The sequence below is a fragment of the Oxyura jamaicensis genome, chromosome 1, assembly GCF_011077185.1.
Source record: "Oxyura jamaicensis isolate SHBP4307 breed ruddy duck chromosome 1, BPBGC_Ojam_1.0, whole genome shotgun sequence".
Lineage (NCBI taxonomy): Eukaryota > Metazoa > Chordata > Aves > Anseriformes > Anatidae > Oxyura > Oxyura jamaicensis.
This window is the reverse complement of record NC_048893.1, coordinates 116941465-116962630: the sequence shown is the minus strand read 5'-3', so window position 1 is coordinate 116962630 and position 21166 is coordinate 116941465. Positions and strand designations below refer to the sequence as shown.

At 35.7% G+C, this 21166-nt stretch overlaps 1 protein-coding gene across 1 annotated transcript in view; it reads right to left on the bottom strand.

Annotated features, from left to right (window-relative positions):
* Window positions 1–21166, bottom strand: part of CFAP47 (cilia and flagella associated protein 47) — a 291226-nt gene that overhangs the window by 238268 nt on the left and 31792 nt on the right. The window contains exons 21-28 of the mRNA XM_035333565.1: window positions 19148–19248; window positions 18256–18415; window positions 11406–11598; window positions 8623–8832; window positions 4273–4373; window positions 2959–3087; window positions 1441–1672; window positions 427–636 (exon numbers count right to left, since the gene is read on the bottom strand). Of these exons, the coding sequence (XP_035189456.1) occupies window positions 427–636; window positions 1441–1672; window positions 2959–3087; window positions 4273–4373; window positions 8623–8832; window positions 11406–11598; window positions 18256–18415; window positions 19148–19248 (1336 nt within the window). The remainder of the gene's footprint in view (window positions 1–426; window positions 637–1440; window positions 1673–2958; window positions 3088–4272; window positions 4374–8622; window positions 8833–11405; window positions 11599–18255; window positions 18416–19147; window positions 19249–21166) is intronic.

The window sequence follows — 21166 nt, the reverse complement described above, 5'->3', positions numbered from 1 at the left end:
TTCCATTTCTTGGCATATTGTTAATATGAAAGACAAATATATTACTGAGTTTACGAAATGTACTGCTAAAGCCAGTGATTACAGGGCAACAAGCATCATTGGAATGGTAAAATAATTCATAACAAACCTGATCTAACTATCTACTCAGTCTAAGAGATGAGATTAATAGTTGTTTTCTTTCATAACAGTGGGAAGAGAGCTCCTGTGGAATCCCTGTGTTGAATATAACCCTACTAAAGGACACCTCAATTAGTGGAAGCTGCAGAGAATACCTTAGTAAAAAATAAATTAAAATTTAGAAAAAAGTCTTATATCACAAACAATGCACTATAAAAGAACCCCTAAACCTACTCTTTAGTTAGAATTTTGAACTATGCCAATTAAAAGGGGGAAAAAAGAAAAAGTTTTTATCACACATATACTTACTTAAGGAAAGTAAGGAATGTAGAATGCTGCCAATGGAGCTGTAGAATTTGTTCAACAGGATCAAGGGGCAGTGACCGGCTCAATGTAATGCCAGGTAACAACTGTCCACTCAGGTGGAATAGCATGTCGTAAACAGTCTTAGTATCTTTGCCAAGGTTTTGTTTAAAAACATTTTCTTGAGAAGAACTCCTCTGGGCTTTACAGACATCGCTAAAAGAGAAAAGGTTTATGACATTACTCTTAAACGAACAAAATAAGCTAAGATTTAATTATTGTATCACTGACAATGATAAATTTAATAAAGCAAGAAGCAAAAACATCAGGAAAGAAGGCTGAAAAGTATAGCACCTTTTTCTTCCTACAGAATTTTTATAAGAATGTAACATTTTTATAAGAATGGAATGTTTAATAAGTATATATCAAATATTTCATAAATAAATCTATGTTTATCATTGCTTTCTGCCAACTATAACTTTGATTTCTATCATATTGATAAATGCCTATATGTGTCTCAGGAGATTGTCTTCTTCATTATTTAGTACCAAACTGGACAAGATCAACTATTTCCAGGGTGTTTGCAAGACTGCTGATTATTAAATTTGCTTCACCATCTGTTTCTTGATCTTCAGATTATGTGGGGAAAAAGATATATTGTCTAAAACTTATTTATGCCATGAAAGGAGGGACAATTGATATACCTGTGCTCATTTTGGGAGAAAAATAGATTTCAGTTAAAAGAACGATATCTAGTTTTAACTGTATATTTATATGTGCACATATGATATATCACTGCATTGTAATATATCAGAGCACAGTATCTGCAATGATATTTTAGAAAATGAAAAATAATCAAAATGACATTTTCATATAAACAGTGCATAGATGCTATGATTTTAATATAAAACTATGCATTAGAGTGTCTATACGTTCCTCTGTTCATATCCAAATCATCTTACTATATATGTTAACATTTTATTAGGCAGACACAAGTTAGTTCAAAAAAATACGAATTACCGTCTTAGTGAATATGGTATTGAAATAGGATTTGGTCCCTTAGACCAGCCAAAGAGAGTGAACCAACTCTGAACAGCAGTTAGAGCTTTCTGAAAGAAAATGTACTCTTCTTTGTCCTCATCAGGAAAAAATGATAACTCAGATTTATTTTCTCTCCCATCACTTGGACTATCAGCTTCACTCTCTTCACTCGTCTGTTCATCACTTTCACTTTCAAGGGTAGTATCGAACTCTGAAGACACAGAGGAGGGAAAAGTAAGAAAGAAGTTAAAAAAAAAAAAAAAAAAAAAAAAAAAGAAACAGACTCCTTATTTCCCTATTTTGGTCTAATACAAAAACGTCATTAAAAAAATTGTTTTCAGAAAACAAAAATTGTCAATAATGAATGACCAATTTATTTCAGCAGTAAACAATGTGACATGTACATTTCTTGGGAATGGAATAAATTCTACTTTGGGGATCTAGTTTCACTTAAAGTGAAATTTTTGTACCCGGACAAAAAAAAAAAAATCAGACAAGGTTTGCAAAATCATAGAGAGTAATCTTAAAAAAAAACAAAAAAAAAAAAAAAAAAAAAAAAAAAAACTACCTTTTGTGCAGTTCCAGTAGCTATTGCTTTACCAGCTAAACAACGATAATTCTTCACCCCAATCACATAGCATGACTCAGTAACTGAGTTGTGTTCAAACAATTTATCAGGTGTTGCATCAGTATAAGTAAGCCTATTCCCTTAAATAAGGGAAGTAACTAACTATCCTTAAGTAAGTTTTTGGATTGTTCTCCCTTACTAGGCCTTCTCCCTCCTAAATCTTGACCTGGTCAAAACTTAGATTACATATTGTTACATCTTGCTAATATCATAGAGAATGATCACACAAACATCTGCAGATCTGCAAATGTGGAATCCTAACAATAATGAAACAGCAGCAGTAACTTCAGCTGAAAACTAGCAGCTGAAAGAAGAGAGATGTCAACAGCCTCAGATATTAGTCACCTGAAACCTTACAGAAGATCTATTAGGCTTAATTCACATAGAGCAGCACCTTTACTGAGTCCCACTGACAATGGTTGTTTTTATACAGTACTTCATAAATACAGTAAACATGTTGACATCTAGCCTGACTTCTCTATGGTTAGTTAGTTCATGACTACAGAAAAAATGCCCTTCTTAGCAATTAATCTCCTTAGGTCTGTTCAGTAGTTACTTTTCTGCCAGTTCCTCCACAGACATTTTATTGCAAATGGGACCATTATATTCTTTGATTGTTTTTAAGTAGTTTGGCTGATTTCCCTTCCACTTAATCTGCTAAAAGACAGGAGTGTCTTTTCTGCTAAAATACTTTAGGCCAGGTTTCCCATGGTGTCACTGGAAAGACCAGCCTCTCCAGAATTCCTCAATTACACACACACAAGCATTTTAAGAAAAGGGTACAAATTTGAAACACATCTCTTTAAAGTAGTAAGCCAAAAAGTATTTGCAAGACCTCAGAGTGTTTAAAGTAAACAGATATACTATACCTGACTGGGAATATTCATAGGTTGATTCAGTGATTGCACCAAAGGAACTTGAGGAAGTACTATGGGGAAGCGATTGTGGAGTATAACGTGGATGCAGAACAACTTCTCCACTACTGTAGTCTTTACTGTCTATAAAGCAAGATTACAAGCTGAAGTTGAGTAAAACATACCTTATTATCAGTGCTCTAATGGTTTATAAACAAATATCTGTTTTTATACTTTTAGTTACTTCAATTAAAGCAAATTAAATCAAGTAACAGCTCTTACTTGACTCATTATGAAAATATACTTCTGGTCATTACACTGGGGACAAAAAAATAAAATAAAATAAAAATTACCTACATCTTCTTTCCATTAACTGTATCTTGTACAGGACGGGTCTGCATACTTGCCAAAAATCACCTATCAAAGCAGTGCTAATTCAAGAATTCTAAGTCATGAAATACATATTCTAAAAGGGTTTTTGATCACAGCTCTTTAAGTAGCAAGTCTTGGTATAGAGTTATCAGACTCTTTCAGAAAAAAAAAAAAAAAATAAAAGTTTTGTATCCTAGGAGTTTCTTCATGATTCATGCAACTCTCTAAATTTATCCATTAAATGAGGTCTAATGAAAAGCTCAAAAAAATCACAAAGTGGAACTTAAAGGACATGCTGGATGACTAACCGACCTTTACACACTGCAATGTTTCAAAAACATTTACAATGTCATTCTGTGTAATCAGCACAGTTAAGGTCTGAACAATAAATATTATTTATTTTGACAACTTTGATTGTTGTTGGTGTTACGCTGATCTAGAAGATCTGGCAAAAGGAAACTCTGGTTATAAAGCAGAAATACTAGCATAACTGCTACTGGCATAGGAGATTTGGCATTGCAGAGCCTTAAGAAATACTGACCACTACAGCACCAACCAAAATTCTCTAAAAAGTTAAATAATATACACTAATATATAGTATATTTCCACTGATTATACTATAGATAATGATTAGATAAGCTAATACAGACATGCTACAACTACACTTTCATTTTGTTACTTACAGGTAAACAAAGATTAAAATACAGGATTATTCACAAGTATAACATGAAACATTTTTTTTAATAGTTTAGAAACACAAAAAACAATACTCCTGTTTACCGTAACTATCCTTAGGTCACAATTCTGTTAAATTACACTATCAAAAATCAATCCAATAATTTAACAACTTTATTTCTTGTGTCATTCTTTGGAGGCCAAAACACCTTATTATCAATATCTTTTCCTAATATTAATAGGCATAATATAATCTGAAGAGTTAGAATGCAGACTACTTACTGCTTATCAAAGTAACTTGTTGATCAGAGAGGTGAAATGCCAAATATGGGTATAAAGTAAGAAGGCAATTCTCTGCTGTTGCAGCAACCTGAAGGGAGAATCTGTTCAAAACAAAATACAAAGGTGATATTTTTCTATTTAGTCATGGCAATCAAAATATTTCAAAACAAGAAGAAAAGGCAGAAATAAAAGATATCCAGACCACTTATTTTCTCCTCTCCTGGTTCAGTAAGAGAATACATGGATGAGGCTGCAAATGCTGAAATGGTGAAAGACAGTATATTCCACAACAAAATTTATTTATTGTAGAGCATGGATGTGTCCTGAAACTGAAAGATCAAGATTTAGAAAAGATTTTCATGAAATAAATGAACTCCGTCTCTGAAGAAAAAATAAATTAAAATTGCAGTAGATATTTATGAGCATATTAAGGAGACTGCTAACTTGCTAAAGTTGAGGCACATTTCCCAGCACAAGAAGGAAACATAATACTTCCTTCCATGAGACCCTGTGATCTCATGGACTACCAGAACAACTGCAACCAACTCTTAATAGCTACCTTGTAGCAGTTGCGCCTGCTTCATTATGTTATTATCAGATGCTAAGATCACTGATATCTTGTCTTCCTGAGCTTCCAACCACAAACAAAATCAGAAATAGCATAAGTTTCCCCAGATCCACAGTGAAAGAAGGAAAGAAAACTGAGAAGTGCAGAACACAGAAGTCACAGACCCCAGCACATTTGTGTCACCAATGATCACAGCAATTCATATATCCACCACATAGGTGATTTGGGGTATTTTGCTGTCCAGAGCACCATTTCTTTGGTTTATATGACACATTATGTGCATGTTGTTTCCTACTTTTTACTTAAATTAAATGTCATTTCAAATCAGGATGGCAGAGAAATTTATTTCCAGCTGAACTATTTATTTGCTCTGCAAATTAAAAGATGTAATCACAACTGGAGGACAAATATAAAAACATGACATGTTCTCTTTGTATTGGGCTTATGTATGAAGGTTTTAGAAACAGCGGGAAAGAGCCCAGCAGCTGCCCCAAGTAAGGATAAGAGCCAGCTCCAGCCAGCTCTATAAGAAGGGACCCGCCACTGACCAGAGCTGTTTGTGCCTCTGGGACAGCAGATTTAAAAAAAAAAAAAAAAAAAAAAAATCTTCACTAGAGCAGCTGGGAGAGAGGAGTAGGAACATACAAGAGAACCAGTCCTGCAGCCCCCCCTGGTGAGTGCAGCAGGAGGGCAGGAGGTGCTCCCGGCAGGCAGCAGCAGTTCCCCTGCGGGCTGTGGAGAGGCCCCTGGTGGAGCAGGCTGTCCCCCTGCAGCCCATGGGTCCCACACGGAGCAGATCTCCACGCTGCAGCCCGTGGAGGAGCCCACGGGGAGCAGGTGGATGTGGCCTGGAGGAGGCTGTGGCCCATGGAGAGCCCCCGCAGGAGCAGGCCCCGGGCTGGAGCTGCAGCCCGTGGAGAGGAGCCCACGCAGGAGCAGGGGTCTGGGGGGAGCTGCCGCCCACCCGTGGGGGACCCGTGCTGGAGCAGTTTGCTCCTGGGGGATGGACCCCGTGGTACGGAGCCGTGTGGGAGCAGTGCTTGAAGAGCTGCTGCCTGTGGGCAGCCCCCGCAGGCTCAGCTGGGGAAGGACGGCATCCCGTGGGAGGGACCCCACGGGGAGCAGGGGCAGGGAGGGACCGTGAGGGAGCGGCAGAGACGAAGCGTCAGGGACTGACCACAGCCCCCATTCCACATTTTTCTGCACTGCTTGGGCAGGAGGACATAGAAAAGGGTAAATGGTGGAAAGGTGGTTCACATTGATCTGGTCTGTTATTAGTAGGCAATAAATTACATTATGCTGAGTCTGTTTTGCTCATGATGGTAATAGTTGAGTGATCTCCCTACCCTTATCTCACCTCACAAGCATTTTTTCCATCTTACTTTCTCCCCATCCTTTTGAGGATGGAGAGTGAGAGCATGGGATGGTTGTGCTTAGTTCTGCACAGTTCTTAAATCACCACACTCCGAGGTTTTTTTATTTAGTTAGTTTTATTTAGTTTTTCAAGTTTGAAGGAAATAAGTTTCATAAGTGAATAGTTCTTCCATTTCTTAAATACTTGGTCAAGACATTCTTGGATTTTGCAACCTTTATTCATATCAGCCCTGTGCAATGTAATGTCATTTAATCTGTTTTGGAGTCAAAGAAGCAAAAAGGGAGAACAGAGATTAAAAGTAATATTAGAAATTAACTGCAAATTTTCATTCAAGGTAGTCTTTAAATTAATATGATCCATTTAACGTAACCCATGATCCATTTAATGTAACCCATGCACACAGTAAATTCCTTGCTAAAGGACAAATCTACATCTCCTCAGTTTTCTCTTACAGATACATATAAAGTTATTTTTCTTTAAAACATGATTGCCTTGTCAATGTTTTCTGTAAAGTAGTCAAATTCAACGATATCCATCTTCTATCCAATGCTCACTCTGATTCACAGGAAAATCATTATGATTTGCATGAACAGATTACGCAAATCAATCCTACTGAAATTTTAGGCCTGGATTTAGAAAAAAAAAAAAAAAAATACTACAGAGTCTAAGTAGGCTTCCTTTCCACTTTAAATTTTAAGTTCTTAACTCACATATTTTGATTCCATCCTGGAACATGGAACATAAAATAGTAAAGTTTAAAGTTTCAGTTCAAATAATTTTAAAATATAATTTTATTGCTTTAAAAATGGAAATGTAAAGGGAGAACACCTAAAAAATTAATATGTCTTCAGCAAGTGATGCTGTGAGATTTCATGGCCTATTAAAGAAACCAGGAACCTATTCAAAATCATTTACCTTTTATATGGGTTATGTCTTGGTTTCATTATTCTATTATTAAAGGTTGAGAAGGCCCCAAAATCCTGTCTTAAATTAACAAAGCAGTTTAAATTCATTAGTCACACAGTTTGAAACAAATGCTCAAATGCTTATATAATTGTTTTAGTCAGCTTTGAAGTTCAAACACATTCCATACATTTCCCATGACCTTGGAGCAGGGAAAAGAATGAGGGCAGATATGCAGGTAGCAAAAATTGCAACTACCAGTTATTATGGAGTAGAATATCAATGAACAGTACAATATTAACAGTAGTAAAGAAAAGCCAATAGGAATAATATTATCATATGACTAATAGCACATACAGAATCCCTTTGATTCAGATGGTGTGTTATTTCATCCACTTGTGTTCATGTTTTATATCATCTGCTCATACAGTCTATGCAACTCACTGACAGGAAATCACGTATTGGAAAAACAGTGTTGTTAGTACCGTTTTTTAAAAAAATTCACCTACCTACTTGATTTTAAAACACAGCAACATTTTTAAGATTATTTGCCATTCCCAAGAATGATTTTTTTTCACCTTCACAACCATGGATACCTTTTAATGTTACTTTGATAACTGTTACTTGGTATCTTTTTTTCAGAAAGACATTAAGTTTGCCTTTAAATCTAGGGTGGTATTCGTTATTTCATTTTAATGGCAGATTTGAGAAGCTGCTAGTGCATCATATAAAAACCCTTATTAAAACCAAATAGTGTGCCTGATCAGCAGCTATATTTCAGATCTCATCATATGCCTAAATTATATTTTCTCGTAATTAATACAAGCTTTAGCACACATTTATGAGTTGTATCCTACACAATGATTAAATCTTAAAAATAATTAAAATGAGTAAAAATGAAGGGATTTGTGGCTGATGATCTATACAGGATAATGTTTTTTTTTTTTAAAATAGTTGAATGTGAGCAACAGTAACTAAAACGTCCGTAACACTTGCATCGAAATAATTTAGTTTTATGCTTAGGAAAAAGCACGGTCTAAACTTTAGAGTGAGATATTTAATCCTCAAAATAGTTGCTTGAGTGAAAATAGCAACTGAAGGAGTAGCTTTTAATCACAACAGTATCTATTTTTTACTGCTCATGCATACACCTATTCATCTCACCAAGGGAAGAGATGAACTAAACAGACAAATCCTGAAAAATGTTTGTATTTATGTAGAACAAGTAATAACAGATCTGCTTCCACTTACTAGGGGCAGACAATACAAGTTGCCATATAGATAAATGTTACTTTAGAGACCAGATCTGAATTTTGTGTTTTGGAATTGTAAACTAGTTGAAAAAAGGAACATATTTATAAGTGTCTTTTTTTTTTTTTTTTTTTTTCCAGAATTATTCTTGTATTCCTTCATCTAACCAGTTCTCATTACAGGTCCTATGTCTCACATCTTTCTTTGACAGTTTGGACCATGCCCCCAGATGAATTTGTGTTGCTCATATTACCTGTTTCCTTCTTCATCAGTGAAGGATATGGTCCCTAAAGATGAAATTGGCTTAGATGATCTGAAGCTGATATGACAATTTAGTTCCATATTTGTGCCATTTGATGAAAGAATTATATCTTGTCCTTCTGGAAACTTTATAGAAAAAGGGCAAATCCTGTCACCATCTTCAAGTTCGAGCTCGGGAAGTTCAACTTGAATTCGCGATGACCTACATTAAAAATAAACAGTAATGATGATTATGCACACAGTTGGACAATAAAAAAGTTAATTCACAGATTCACACATTTATGAAGCTGCTTTTTACACTTAAATACAGAGGAATAACTTCAGTTTTGAACTACATGCCAACCGAATCTAATTGAAGAGTTAAAATTCCTTTAGCTTTTAGATACTAGTTTGTTTTATACAAATGTTTCTCAACATTTTATAATTAGCCATAATAGCTCAACATCCAAATAAAGAGCAATTTCTATTCACTGTGCTACGAAAGACTTAACTGTTACTTCCATACTCATGCTTACTCAGAGGTTTCCTAGACCTAAATCTTTCATTAATATTGATCAAACTGTATTATAGCATTTCAAGGGACTTTAGCATTCAGACAAGTGGTACAGCAGCAGTGTTAAGTGGAAATTTGTCAATATATATGAAGATTGTTTCCCTGGTTATGCAATATAAGGTTCCAGTTCCAAAATGACAATGCCAGTCAGTCCAAGACAATACTGAATCCTTTCAGATGTAATCACTGAGTTCACCACAAGCCACTTCATAAACTGCTACAACTCAAACAAGATTAGATGTTAATCACTTGAAGATAAAGTGATTTTCATTAATTTTTCGCAACTTAAAAAGTTTTATTCCAGTTATTCAGGTATTGAAATGGTATCTATATAAATTTAAGAAACTTACATTCTTGCTATTTAAGTACAAAGAGAAAAGTTGAGTCTGAGAGACCAGAGAAGCTTATTTCCACACACTTTCCAGACAGAAGAGTATCTGGAAAGAACTATTCTAAAAGATTAAGATTTCTATCAGATTGGAATAGATATGGTACTGGGTTATGTTCCATACAATGAAGATCTTGAAAATGATCTCTTATAAATTCAACTAACAAGATGAAGTGGATTCACAGAAAAATCAAAAAGTTATGAGTTATATATTACATTAAATAACATGCTTAAAATATTTGTGCTGTGCTTTTTTTTTTTTTTTTTTTGGTAGTAAAATCTTGCTTAGGAAGTAAATATGAACAATGGTCAAGGTGGGGCCTGAAAAGAACCCCACCCCCTCCATCAATTATCCAAACACCAGCTGGATTTAAAAACAGTGCTTTAAAACCTTTGGAGTAGAGAAAATAAAACAACAATCTGGCTAAAGATAAGAGAAAATCCTGGTGGAGCTCTTTTCTTATTTCTTGTGCTATTACAAATAATTTTAAAAGCACGTGGAAGAGTAAACATGTCAGAAGATGGCTGCCTTGTGAAGCAGTAACATTTTGAGGACAGAACACACAGGTTTGCAGGATGGAGAGTGTGATGGTTTCGCTCGGGTGGGTGACCGAGCTCCACCACAACCGCTCTCTCACTCCCCCTCCTCAAAGAGGAACAGGGAGAAAATACGATGAAAGGGGCTCAAGGGTTGAGATAAGGACGAGGAGATTGCGCAGTAATTATTGTGATGGGCAAAACAGACTCAGCATAGGGAGATAGTAAGATTTATTGCCTATTACGAACGAGCTAGAGAAGTGAGAAACAAAGGAAAGAAACCAAAAGCACCTTCCCCCCCCATCCCCCCTCTTCTACCTCCTCCCCCCGAGCGGCGCAGGGGAACGGGGGAATGGGGGCTATGGTCAGTCTATAGAAATTCTCCTCTGCCGCTCCTTCTTGGTCACTCTCGTCCCCTGTGCTGTGGGGTCCCTCCCACGGGATGCAGTCCTTGCTGAACTGATCCAGCGTGGGCTTCCCACAGGCAGCAGCTCTTCAAGAACTGCTCCAGATATGGGTCCGTACCACGGGGTCCATCCCTCGGGAGCAAACTGCTCCAACCTGGGTCCCCCACGGGCAGCAGCTCCTGCCAGGTCACCTGCTCCTGCGTGGTCTCCTCTCCACAGGCTGCAGGTCCGGCCCAGAATCTGCTCCGGCAGGGGTCTTCCACAGGCCGCAGTCTCCGTCGGTGCAGGTCCACCTGCTCCACCGTGGTCTCCTCCACGGGCTGCAGTGTGGAACCCTGCTCCCCCGTGGTACTCCATGGGCTGCAGGGGGACATCCTGCTTCACCATGGTCCTCACCACAGGCCGCAGCGGACTTCTGCTCCGGCACCGGGAGCACCTCTCCCACTCCTTCTTCGCTGACCTTGGTGCCTGCAAGGCTGTTCCTCACTCCTCTCACTCTCCCAGCTGCTGTGTGGCGCAGCATTTTTTTTCCCTGTCTTAAATATGCTCTCACAGAGGCGCAAACAACATCACTTATTGGCTCAGTTCTGGTCAGCAGTGGGGCCCTTACCAAACATGGGGCAGCTTCTAGATCCTTCTCACAGAAGCCACCCCTATAGCCCCCTGCTACCAAAACCTTGTCACATAAACCCACTACAGAGAGCAATACTAACTACATGATTTTTCTCTAAAATATGCAGATTCTTTCTGCTGCTAAGCATGCCGTTAATACTAGCATTTATACATGCCATTAATACTTCACAAAGAAAAATTAATTCACTTTTTCAGGAGAGAAAAGAAAACAAGAATTATTCAGAATTTTTGTAATAAACTTATTTTGAGATTTTTACCTTAAGTAATCTTGTGGAATAACATTGATGGCTGTTTCAGTTTTCACATCCAGAGGAACTGGCATCAGCATTAAAAAGGGGGGATCAAAATTTATTTTTGGTGACTTCATAATACCAGACAAGGTTATTTTGTAATGTGATGGATTATCATTTAGACACACTGACACTTCAGATGCATATGTCCCAGGACGAGCTGTTAAAAAGGTTTAAAAAAATATTTTACTATAAATATACATATCTAAAAGAGCTGTAGTAAGAACTTTTTCAGATATTTTTCAGAAATATATTCATATATATTTATGAATATGAATATATATTCAGAACTTTTAAACAGATATTATTTCTTAATCAAAATGTAGTTTAACATAAAGAAAATGTTGCATATGATTTATTTATTAAGAAAGTTTGGAATAATTGCTGGTAGTAAGCCATAATACCATTATTTTTAATTTGACACAATTTGTGGAAGTTTTAAATTACCCTCCACTGAAAGCTTTCCCTGTTTCCTTGTATTCCCATCCCTTCTCACACCATCCTGCTAACTGCTGCTAGACATCTTTCTGTTGGATGGCAAACATGCATTTTCTTCCATTGATAATACAAAACAAGGTGCTTTATATTGCTAGCAACTGTTACACTATCAAAATGTTGTTTCAAACAAGGAAGTGTAATTTATTAACTTTTCATTTATTCCCACCAACTGAAAAACCATCAAAAGAACAACATTTTTATGGAGAACTAATGAATACCTCTTGCATTTAGAAATAAATCCATATCACATGTAGTAAGACAACACAAAAAGCTTAAAACTTTTCATTTTTGACAGAAATGCCTTTCCCTTTGATTCTCCACTTAACAGTTATACAGTCATACTTAACAGATTAAGTATGGCAATATCCTCAGCTAATATTTACAAAAGACATAACAGAACAAGTAATTTTGTATTTAACACATCTGTATGAGCACACATTATTGCAAACAATATACACGACAAGCTCTGCCATGATTAGATCAGCTAACTCTTTACACAGACAGATAAATAGTTGTCATTGTTTACATACACAAAAAGAAAACCTAGCCTCTTCAAAACATTTTCTCTTATTCCCTCCTCACAAGAGCCAGTTTCTTCATGTAGAAGATGACAGAGGAGCTTCCTGAAAGCCTGTTAGCTCACAAGAACATGGTCAGCAGATCCCTTCATCTCAGAACAGAAGACACGAAACTGGTAAAATGAAAACCAGATGAAAAAGGAACTTGTGGCAGTGTTTGCAACATCTGACTACTTGCCAGTTAAATTAAAGTTAGCTTTAGGAGACTATTGCAGAGAAGGCTAAGAAGCTCATGCTTCTAAGCTTTAATACATCAAGAACAAATCTTTTTTTAATTATTATTATTTTTTTCCTAGCACTTAGCTCTCTTATGGTGGAAAGGTGAGATGCCATCAGAAAAGTTCGCAGAAGAGTGAACAGAAAAGTTCTATGTAGAGCCAAGCAGGATGCTTTTCCATGCTTATTAGAAGAGAGTAACACATGTTACTCCCATATACAAGCTAGACAGACTTAAGATCCTACAGCTGTACTCTAATTAAGCCGTATTTCTAGTATCGTATCTTCCTGTGTATGTATATCATACAGTAAAGGAAAGTGACCAATAAACACCATAGGAAGGAATGCCATGAAGGAAGAAAAATAGAGGGGCAGATGTCAGCACCAAAGAACATGTTATTTTCACTAACTCATAGTTTAAAGTATTCATATTAACTGTATTCCAAAGTCAAACCTTAAAATGACAGGAAATAATTTTCCTAAGCTTTCCCACACAAACTTTTCATCCTTACTGTACATATCAGTTATAACAAATCAATTAATTACATGATATCATTTCCCATAGAAGCCCTGACTTGCTCAGAATTCAGAACAGAGGGTGTTCTTTCTGTGTACCTGATCACCCTCTGTGCGGACCCACATTTACTAAAATTGAAATACTGCAGAATATGAGCTAATAATGAGCTTATGTCGGAAATATATATATATATTATTTTATTAACAGGATATTTAATGTTAAATAAACTACTTGAAATTAATAAGAATTATGTCCTGAACTGACAGCTGAGGTCACAAATACTCAAGTCACAAGGAAAGCAAGTCAGATGCTGGTTTATCTGGAAAAGTGAAAGGTATATAAAGAGTACTGTTTTAGCTAAACTTGTGTTTCATTAAATGTGAAAAATATGGCAAAGCTAGAGCCAAACAGGATATTTTTACATGCTTATTAGAAGAGAGTAACACATGTTACTCCCATATACAAGCTAAACCCTGTGTCATTTGCAACACACAATGCAGTCAGCATCCTGAAGAAGTCTTCTCCATCGCTGCACAGTAACCTGGAATCAAAGTTGTGTAGATCAAACAAACTAGGGTGCTAGAGAACAAATACTGCACAAATTAAAATTAGGAATCACTTAAAAAGAATGGATAGCATGATCCTTTGTAAATTATTATTAAATCTTTCTTCCTCATACTAATCTCTTAATTTCTTTCCATCCTGTTATTTCCTTTGACCCTTCAGTTATTCAGCTTCAGTTAACAGCACTTTCTTTTAATGTCTATTACCTTTTTTTTTTTTTTTTTTTTTTTTTCACCATTAAGTGCAAAGGATGCTTCTGCCAAGCCTGAGAATACCTTCCACCCCATTCACCCATAAACTGATGTGAATCTCAACCAGATTTTGTTTCAGTCTTGGGAGCAGTGAGAAGAAATTCCAGACGTGGACCTCATATAAACTGAGTTACGAGATGAAATTTTATTTTAAAATGTCTGTTTTTGTTGTTGTTGTTGTTGTTTTGTAAGTATATTCAGAATTCTGTGGGATCTATGTATTCTGTCATTTACACCTTTCAGGACTACACTCAAAGCTTGTGCTTTTGCTACTATTTTGATATATTACCATTAACTTCTTCTCTAAGTCAGACAACTAGCATTCCAGCAGATGTGAAAGTTTTCCTTAGGGAGATTCTATGGTATTTACAAATCTGTCTGTCTAAATTTGCCAAGTAATAACAAAATCTGTACAATTATTTGGGAACTTTCCTCTTTGTCTTTTCTGGATACATTTATTAAGGTAAATAAGCATTCATTGCCTTACCTTAAAACAACAACAAACCTCTAGATAAAAGAACACAACTTTTCAAAGCATATATGTGCATATATTCAATAGCTGCTTCATTTTCAGTCCAGTTTGCATCAGAAAACCCATCCAGCTCAGACTGCTTAACTCCCTAGTGTATTATACTGGGACTATAACTTATTCCTTGATCCTCTCTATCGATATAAATCATTTTTTTTTCTTTTTTTTCTTTTTTTTCTTTTTTTTTTCCAGAAGTCTTAACTGTCTAGTAGCATATTTTCCAATCTTTTGAGAGTGTGGGGGAATAAAGTAAAATCATCATCTGCTCTTCTCACCCTCTTAAGTCTGTATTAGATGTTACTCACTTCCTACACTTGTCTCCCAAATAAATATTTCGAGTTCAGTTGCCCTGAACTTTCAGATAATTCATGCCATATTACATATATATACGCCTTCAGCATAAATGCGTGACAATGAAGAATTTGTGTACACTGGAATACAGACTTTAAAACAGAGAAGCTACAGGTAGCTAAAAGTTAATTATAAGCCCTATTAAAAATAAGAATATTAATCAAAAGTGAACTAATCTTTCCCGACAGAACCTGTTATAAGGCATAGTTATTTAATCTCTTACTGCTGAAAAAAAAAAAAAAACTAGAAAATGGAGATTCACCTATGTCCGTTACATAACTATCACATCTTCCAGGAATACTGAATTCCTTTTGACTCACTGGCACATTTGGGAGTATATTGCCACACACAATCCTAGAGCACAGATCTATTTGCCTTACTATTTTTTATTGCACTTGCTATTTTTCCGGTAAAGTTGGGTTTTTTGTTTGTTTGTTTTTTATGTCCCAATATGATACAGTGAATTTTTTTCATATACCATTAATACAGTGCATTAGTACAGCAGAAAAGAATCGTACTGATACTTCCTCATTTCTCAAGAATCCCTATTAAACTGGTAATTTTTTGAACTGGTAGCATATTACCATGCATCATACAAAGCTCTTGTATTTAGTGTACTACTGTAGCATTATGCACTCATTATTATAAATATCATGGAATATTTGAACAAATTACTCTAATGCACACTCAAGGTTCTTCCTGAGGCTTGTTCATCCCCACATACTACATCTTTACAGTACAAATATATGAAGGCAATTAGCACAGCCTATTTATTAATAGGCTGTGTCTCTTGTGTGGGTTTTGTTCTATCTAATGCTCTGTTACAAAAAAGAGTCATTATTTTTTCAGTGATGCGTTAGTAAAAGTAGGCTACCAATCACAAGAAAATACTTAGAATATCAAATTAAGGGCAACTGATTTTTACAACGATTTACATTTTTCTGTAAATAAAACATTTGGGAAAAGAGTGAAAATAAAAATAACTTCAACTGACAATAACTTACCAGTCAACTTCATGTATACATGCATTTGAATTTATACAAACAATTTATCCAGTAATTTAAAATATTGTCTTTTATTTGCATGCTGTTTTCTGCTTCAGCATTTGCAACGCTTGAGCATTTTTTAATACATTCTCACAATATAAACACCTAACTAGCACCAACCATCATATGATGACCGTGCTAGTTGTTTGGTTCAACTAGGGGATAATTGTTTCCTCTACAGCTGCCGCATAAAATAGTATTAGATAAAATCTGTAAAATTTCCTTTGTCTTAAATGCTACAGTGTTATGTAGGAATAGGAGAAAATGAGACACTGTGCTCTCCCAGGCCCCAAAACCATTACAGAACTGGATATACATCTTGACTGTTCTTATATTCTAAGTCGAATATTGCCCTGAGCATCCTTAAAACCAAGCCCACAGATTTAATCATACATTAATTACTTCTGAAAGGGTATATTCTTCCTTTCTCTCCAAGCTATATGTGTTAACCTAATAAATGCAAAATACAGCTATATCATCCCCTATTAGACAAATTATTTGCTTTGAATTTGAGAAACAAAGCGTGAACACACAAGTGATTATTTTCCTGTGATCCACAATTACTCCATGTGCATACTCCTCAAAAACATCTATTAGAATACCTTCTTAGAAGATTCAACACTTACTTTGTAGGTTTTAGTAATTGAAAGACTACAGAAAAAAATATGATACCCTATTGAAAACAAAGTAGAAATTTATAAAAGGAGGAAAAACATGCAAAAATAAATTAAGAGTTACAGTAAACTCCACATGTATTTTTTAATTACAACTCAAAACCACAGTTTTGAGGGTTTATTTTTAAATTTCCATCCCATAATCTAGCAGTTTAATTTGAAATAATATAAAATTGAATAGAGTAATTTAAATACCTATTTCTAAAATGATACATCATGAACATGTCAGAAGTGTAAAAAAACTACAACTATAGATACTGATTGGGTCAGAGACTTTCCAGGTAATAGATGCTGAAAGAAATACTATTTCAGACAAGTCAGGATTAGTTACTCAAAATGAAAATAAAAGAACGTAAAGCAAACCACTTCCTAAACAATTCTGCAACAGTCCTTGTACGTTACTTTTCCATTTCATGAAACAAAATCATGGCCCAACCATAAGTTGAAAACAAAAGCTACCAAGAAGACATAATGGATAAACTTTCTACAGTAAAGCAGTCAAGTCCAAGTAACATATGCAATTGAATACTGCTCTTACATATTCACAACACATATGCAGAGCAACACTTAATACAGTATTCTCAATTTATCATACAGAATCATGGCAAGACTCATGCCTATAGATCTTTACAATTTACAAACTAATTTTCAGTTATATCAAATAGTTTGTAGGGCTTGACTGAGGTTATAGATTTCAACTGTATCATCAAAAATAGAAGCAATATGTGACTTTAGGAAAAGGATAATCACTTGCTGACTCTGTATCATACCCAGCCAACAAGACAACTTTTCTTCCCTTCAAGAATGCTGGCACCACCAGTAGGCCACTTACAATTGTCAATACCGCTCAGTTCTGTGAGGGGCTTTATCAATGTACAGTGTTACATTACTCTTTACCCAGAACACTTGTTTGACTGGGAATAATGTAGAATCTTAATGTTCTGCCATTCCCACTGTATGTGGTTGATTATCATCTTCTTGCATGCTCCCAGCTTTTGTTAGGAATCTATTTTATGTTTTTTACTTGGTCTCTGGTTTTCTGAGCAAACTATTCAGAAATATTTATATATATATCTAAAAGATTTTGTATCTTTTGGAGGAAGGAAATTTCTGTTCTTATCTAAGTTCTGTCTACTGGGGGGGGGGGGGGGGGGGGGGAGGGGGGGAAGATAGAGGCCGATTCGCGCGCCGGGCCGCCCCCGCCCCCCCCCCCCGCGGCGGGGGGGGGAATCACACTCCAAGTACTCTTGGAAAGTGTAAATATTTAAGCCAGTTGGCCCAAATACACATTAAGGGGCAGTGCTAAAAATAATTTAGGTATCCTAGCATTTAATGCCTTCTGTGTGCAAAACAGACTTTTCATATAATGCTACACAAATGATTCCATGTTTTGTGTTAGGTCTGCAACTGTCTTTTTTTCTCAGAACTTCAGCATGTCTTTTTGGCATTTTGGTTGTCTATTTAGTCATGTTAACTCAGAGGTCATCAAAGTAAGTGCTAGTCTTGATTTATCACAGAAAGTGATTTAAACAAATCTATGAAAATGGCAAAATTGTCCAAACCATCTGTAAAAGAACTCACAGAATTACTTACAAGGGCAGAAGAATACAGTAATACTGATTTTTTGTCCTGGATCAAGAAATCCAGTATGCAGACTAAATTTGAAAATACTGTCTTCTGTATTTTTGTCTGCATCATCACAGTTCAATTTCCATGTCAAATACTGCCTTGAGATATTCTTCAGGTCAAGCTCCTGTAAATATTTACAGAAAAAGGAGGGCATGATGAAAGAGGGAAAGCAGCAAGCATCATGATACTTTTCACATTGCAAAAGAAATGCTTTGGACAGAGCAATCAGAGCAGATTGAAAGCAAGAAAGAACTAGAAAGCAATGAAGAACCCGGTTTACTATATCTGTAAGGTGAAAAAATGAATGTTCCCAAGAACACAGACTAAATGATTTCCAGTCACTCACCATATACATAAGGAGAATGATCAACATATTGTGGTGGGAGTGCTTAGCAAAATAGAAACAAGTATTTACTGATACAAATGGAGCAAAGCAAGAACTAAACGCATGACTCATGACATTAAGATTTACAGGTGGATATACTAAAATTACAAAAATTTCAAAGTAGGTTTTCAAAACCCACTCTTTCAATCCAATAAGAAAACAGTGGGAATAACACCAAAAAGTCTATTCCTGTATGTCAGAGTTGCTCTTTCTCATGGCGCCCATTCTTTCTCATACATCAGAAAGCCAGGATGAGTCCAATGCTAAGCTTTGGAAAGTTTTCTAGTGATCAAAAACAAGTATGAAATCAAAATCTGAACAAAATGATGATGGAAAAAGTTCAACATAAATAAAAGCATATGTTTGGAACATGATTGAATTTTGAGTTCCAAGTCTACGTTCTTACCCAGTCATTTTTAAGTACTTAAAATATATAGCCAAGAATAACTATAACAACATGAGTTTACGTACCTGGGAATTCAGACTTTCATCAGGACTATTGTAATGTATACAACTTGAATGTTGTGTAAATGTAAGTTTCATTGAGGATAATTCCAGTGGTGATTTAAGTACTGTTGGAAATATTAAGTAAGGATGTTTATATGGCATTGTTTTGACACATTTTTCCTCAGTCCTTTCATAAAACCACTGTTTCAGCACATATTTAGCAGAATTGCTTCTTCCTTTTATTAAAGCTCTAATTTCTTTTTACTGTTCCCATACTATACGACTACTAAATGGCTACCATAACTGTCTTATTATAGCCCTTTAGTCACATTCAAATGACTTTAATTTTACATCTATCACACAGCATCTCTCCCTCATCTAAAGATGCTATAAACAGAGTGTCACATGATCTGCCTGTTGCAGATGAATTCAAGGACATTCAGACTATATATACACAAGCAAGCACACTTTAGAGATTAAAAGTCATGCTTCTTAAAAGGGGACCTAGAATATCTTCAGTCAACTACTTTAGTTATATTCAGAGTATGATATATATATAAATATATATTCATTTCTATAACAATAAAGGTGCAGAATATTATTTTCATGTAATTCTTTACACACATGCAAATTCACTGATGTTACTTCCAGACCCTGTATTATTTTAATAGTTATATAATGTATTTACATTTGTGATGGTATTCATCAGAAAAGGCATAAAACATTTTATCACAACAGCATTCCTCTTAATTTCATATAACTGGAATACAGAAACAATAACAAAGGATGAAGTTTAAAATGAGGATTTCAAAAAACAAAGATGTTTATTCCCACAGGAGTCTTCATTTTGCCTCTGCATTTGGTTAAATGTCTAGGAATGAATGTAGCAAGCATATGGATAATTAAAATCTGCAAATTCATTTCACACCCCTTGATGAAGTTTGTTGATCAATTATCTGTTCCCTTCAAAAAGCCCAAAGCGCTTCTTGATCGTCTTACACATTATGTAAAGACCAATATTATCCATAGTTCTCAAAAAAAAAGACAATCTCTGTAAATTCATATTGTTTCAAAGCAGGAACCTCATCTTTGGAATGCTTCCACCAACTAATGTACAATTGTGCCAGTCAGGAAGTCCCCCACCTCTTGCAGAAACTGTCTGTACAAGGCAAACACAGCAAGAATAAAGGTCTAGGCAGAGGGGAGGGAGGGAAAGAAAAGATCAACTCCATGAAGAATCTGAGAGATTGATCAATTAAAAAAAAAAAAAAGTCAGATCACATGAGGTCATGACATGGGTACTATGCGTTCTTCCTTTTGTCTGGATCAGATAGGGATTGTATCTGCTGCACCTGAACATATGCAAACTACCTTTATATTATGCTATTACACAACATATTTTCTATTATAATATCTGGATGTTATCAGAATGAAACAATTAAATGGTTCTGAAACATTTTTCACAATCTGTTGGAAGCTGATAAGTGATTTTTTGCTTTGATTCTGAATTCAAACAAGTTAAAAACTGTTAAGATTTTCCACAAATGAAATTCATCATTTCTACCAGCTCCAGTAAGAGGACAGGATTTCATAGAATCATAGAATCATTTAGGTTGGAAAAGACCTCTAAAGTCATCAAGTCCAACTGCTAACCTAGCACTGCCAAATCTAGAAGTAAGCCATGTCCCTAAGCACCCACATCTACACATATTTTGAATGCATCCAGGGATGGTGACCTAAACGCTTCCCTGGGCAGCCTGTTCCAATGCCTCACTACCCATTCAGTGAAAAAAAAAAAATAATCCTAATATTCAACTTAAAATTCCCTTGGCAAAACTTGAGGCCATTCCCTCATCAAGCTGGTCGCTTGGGAGAAGAGACTGGCTACAAACTGTAGCCACCCACCCCGCTACAACCTCCTTTAAGATTGCGAGTGGGAGAATGGGAGAGCAGACAAATGATAATTCTCTGCAATTAGAATATACAAAACATCATCACAAATTGTAAGCATTCACCACCTGCTTTAAGTCCCTAGTTTACTTA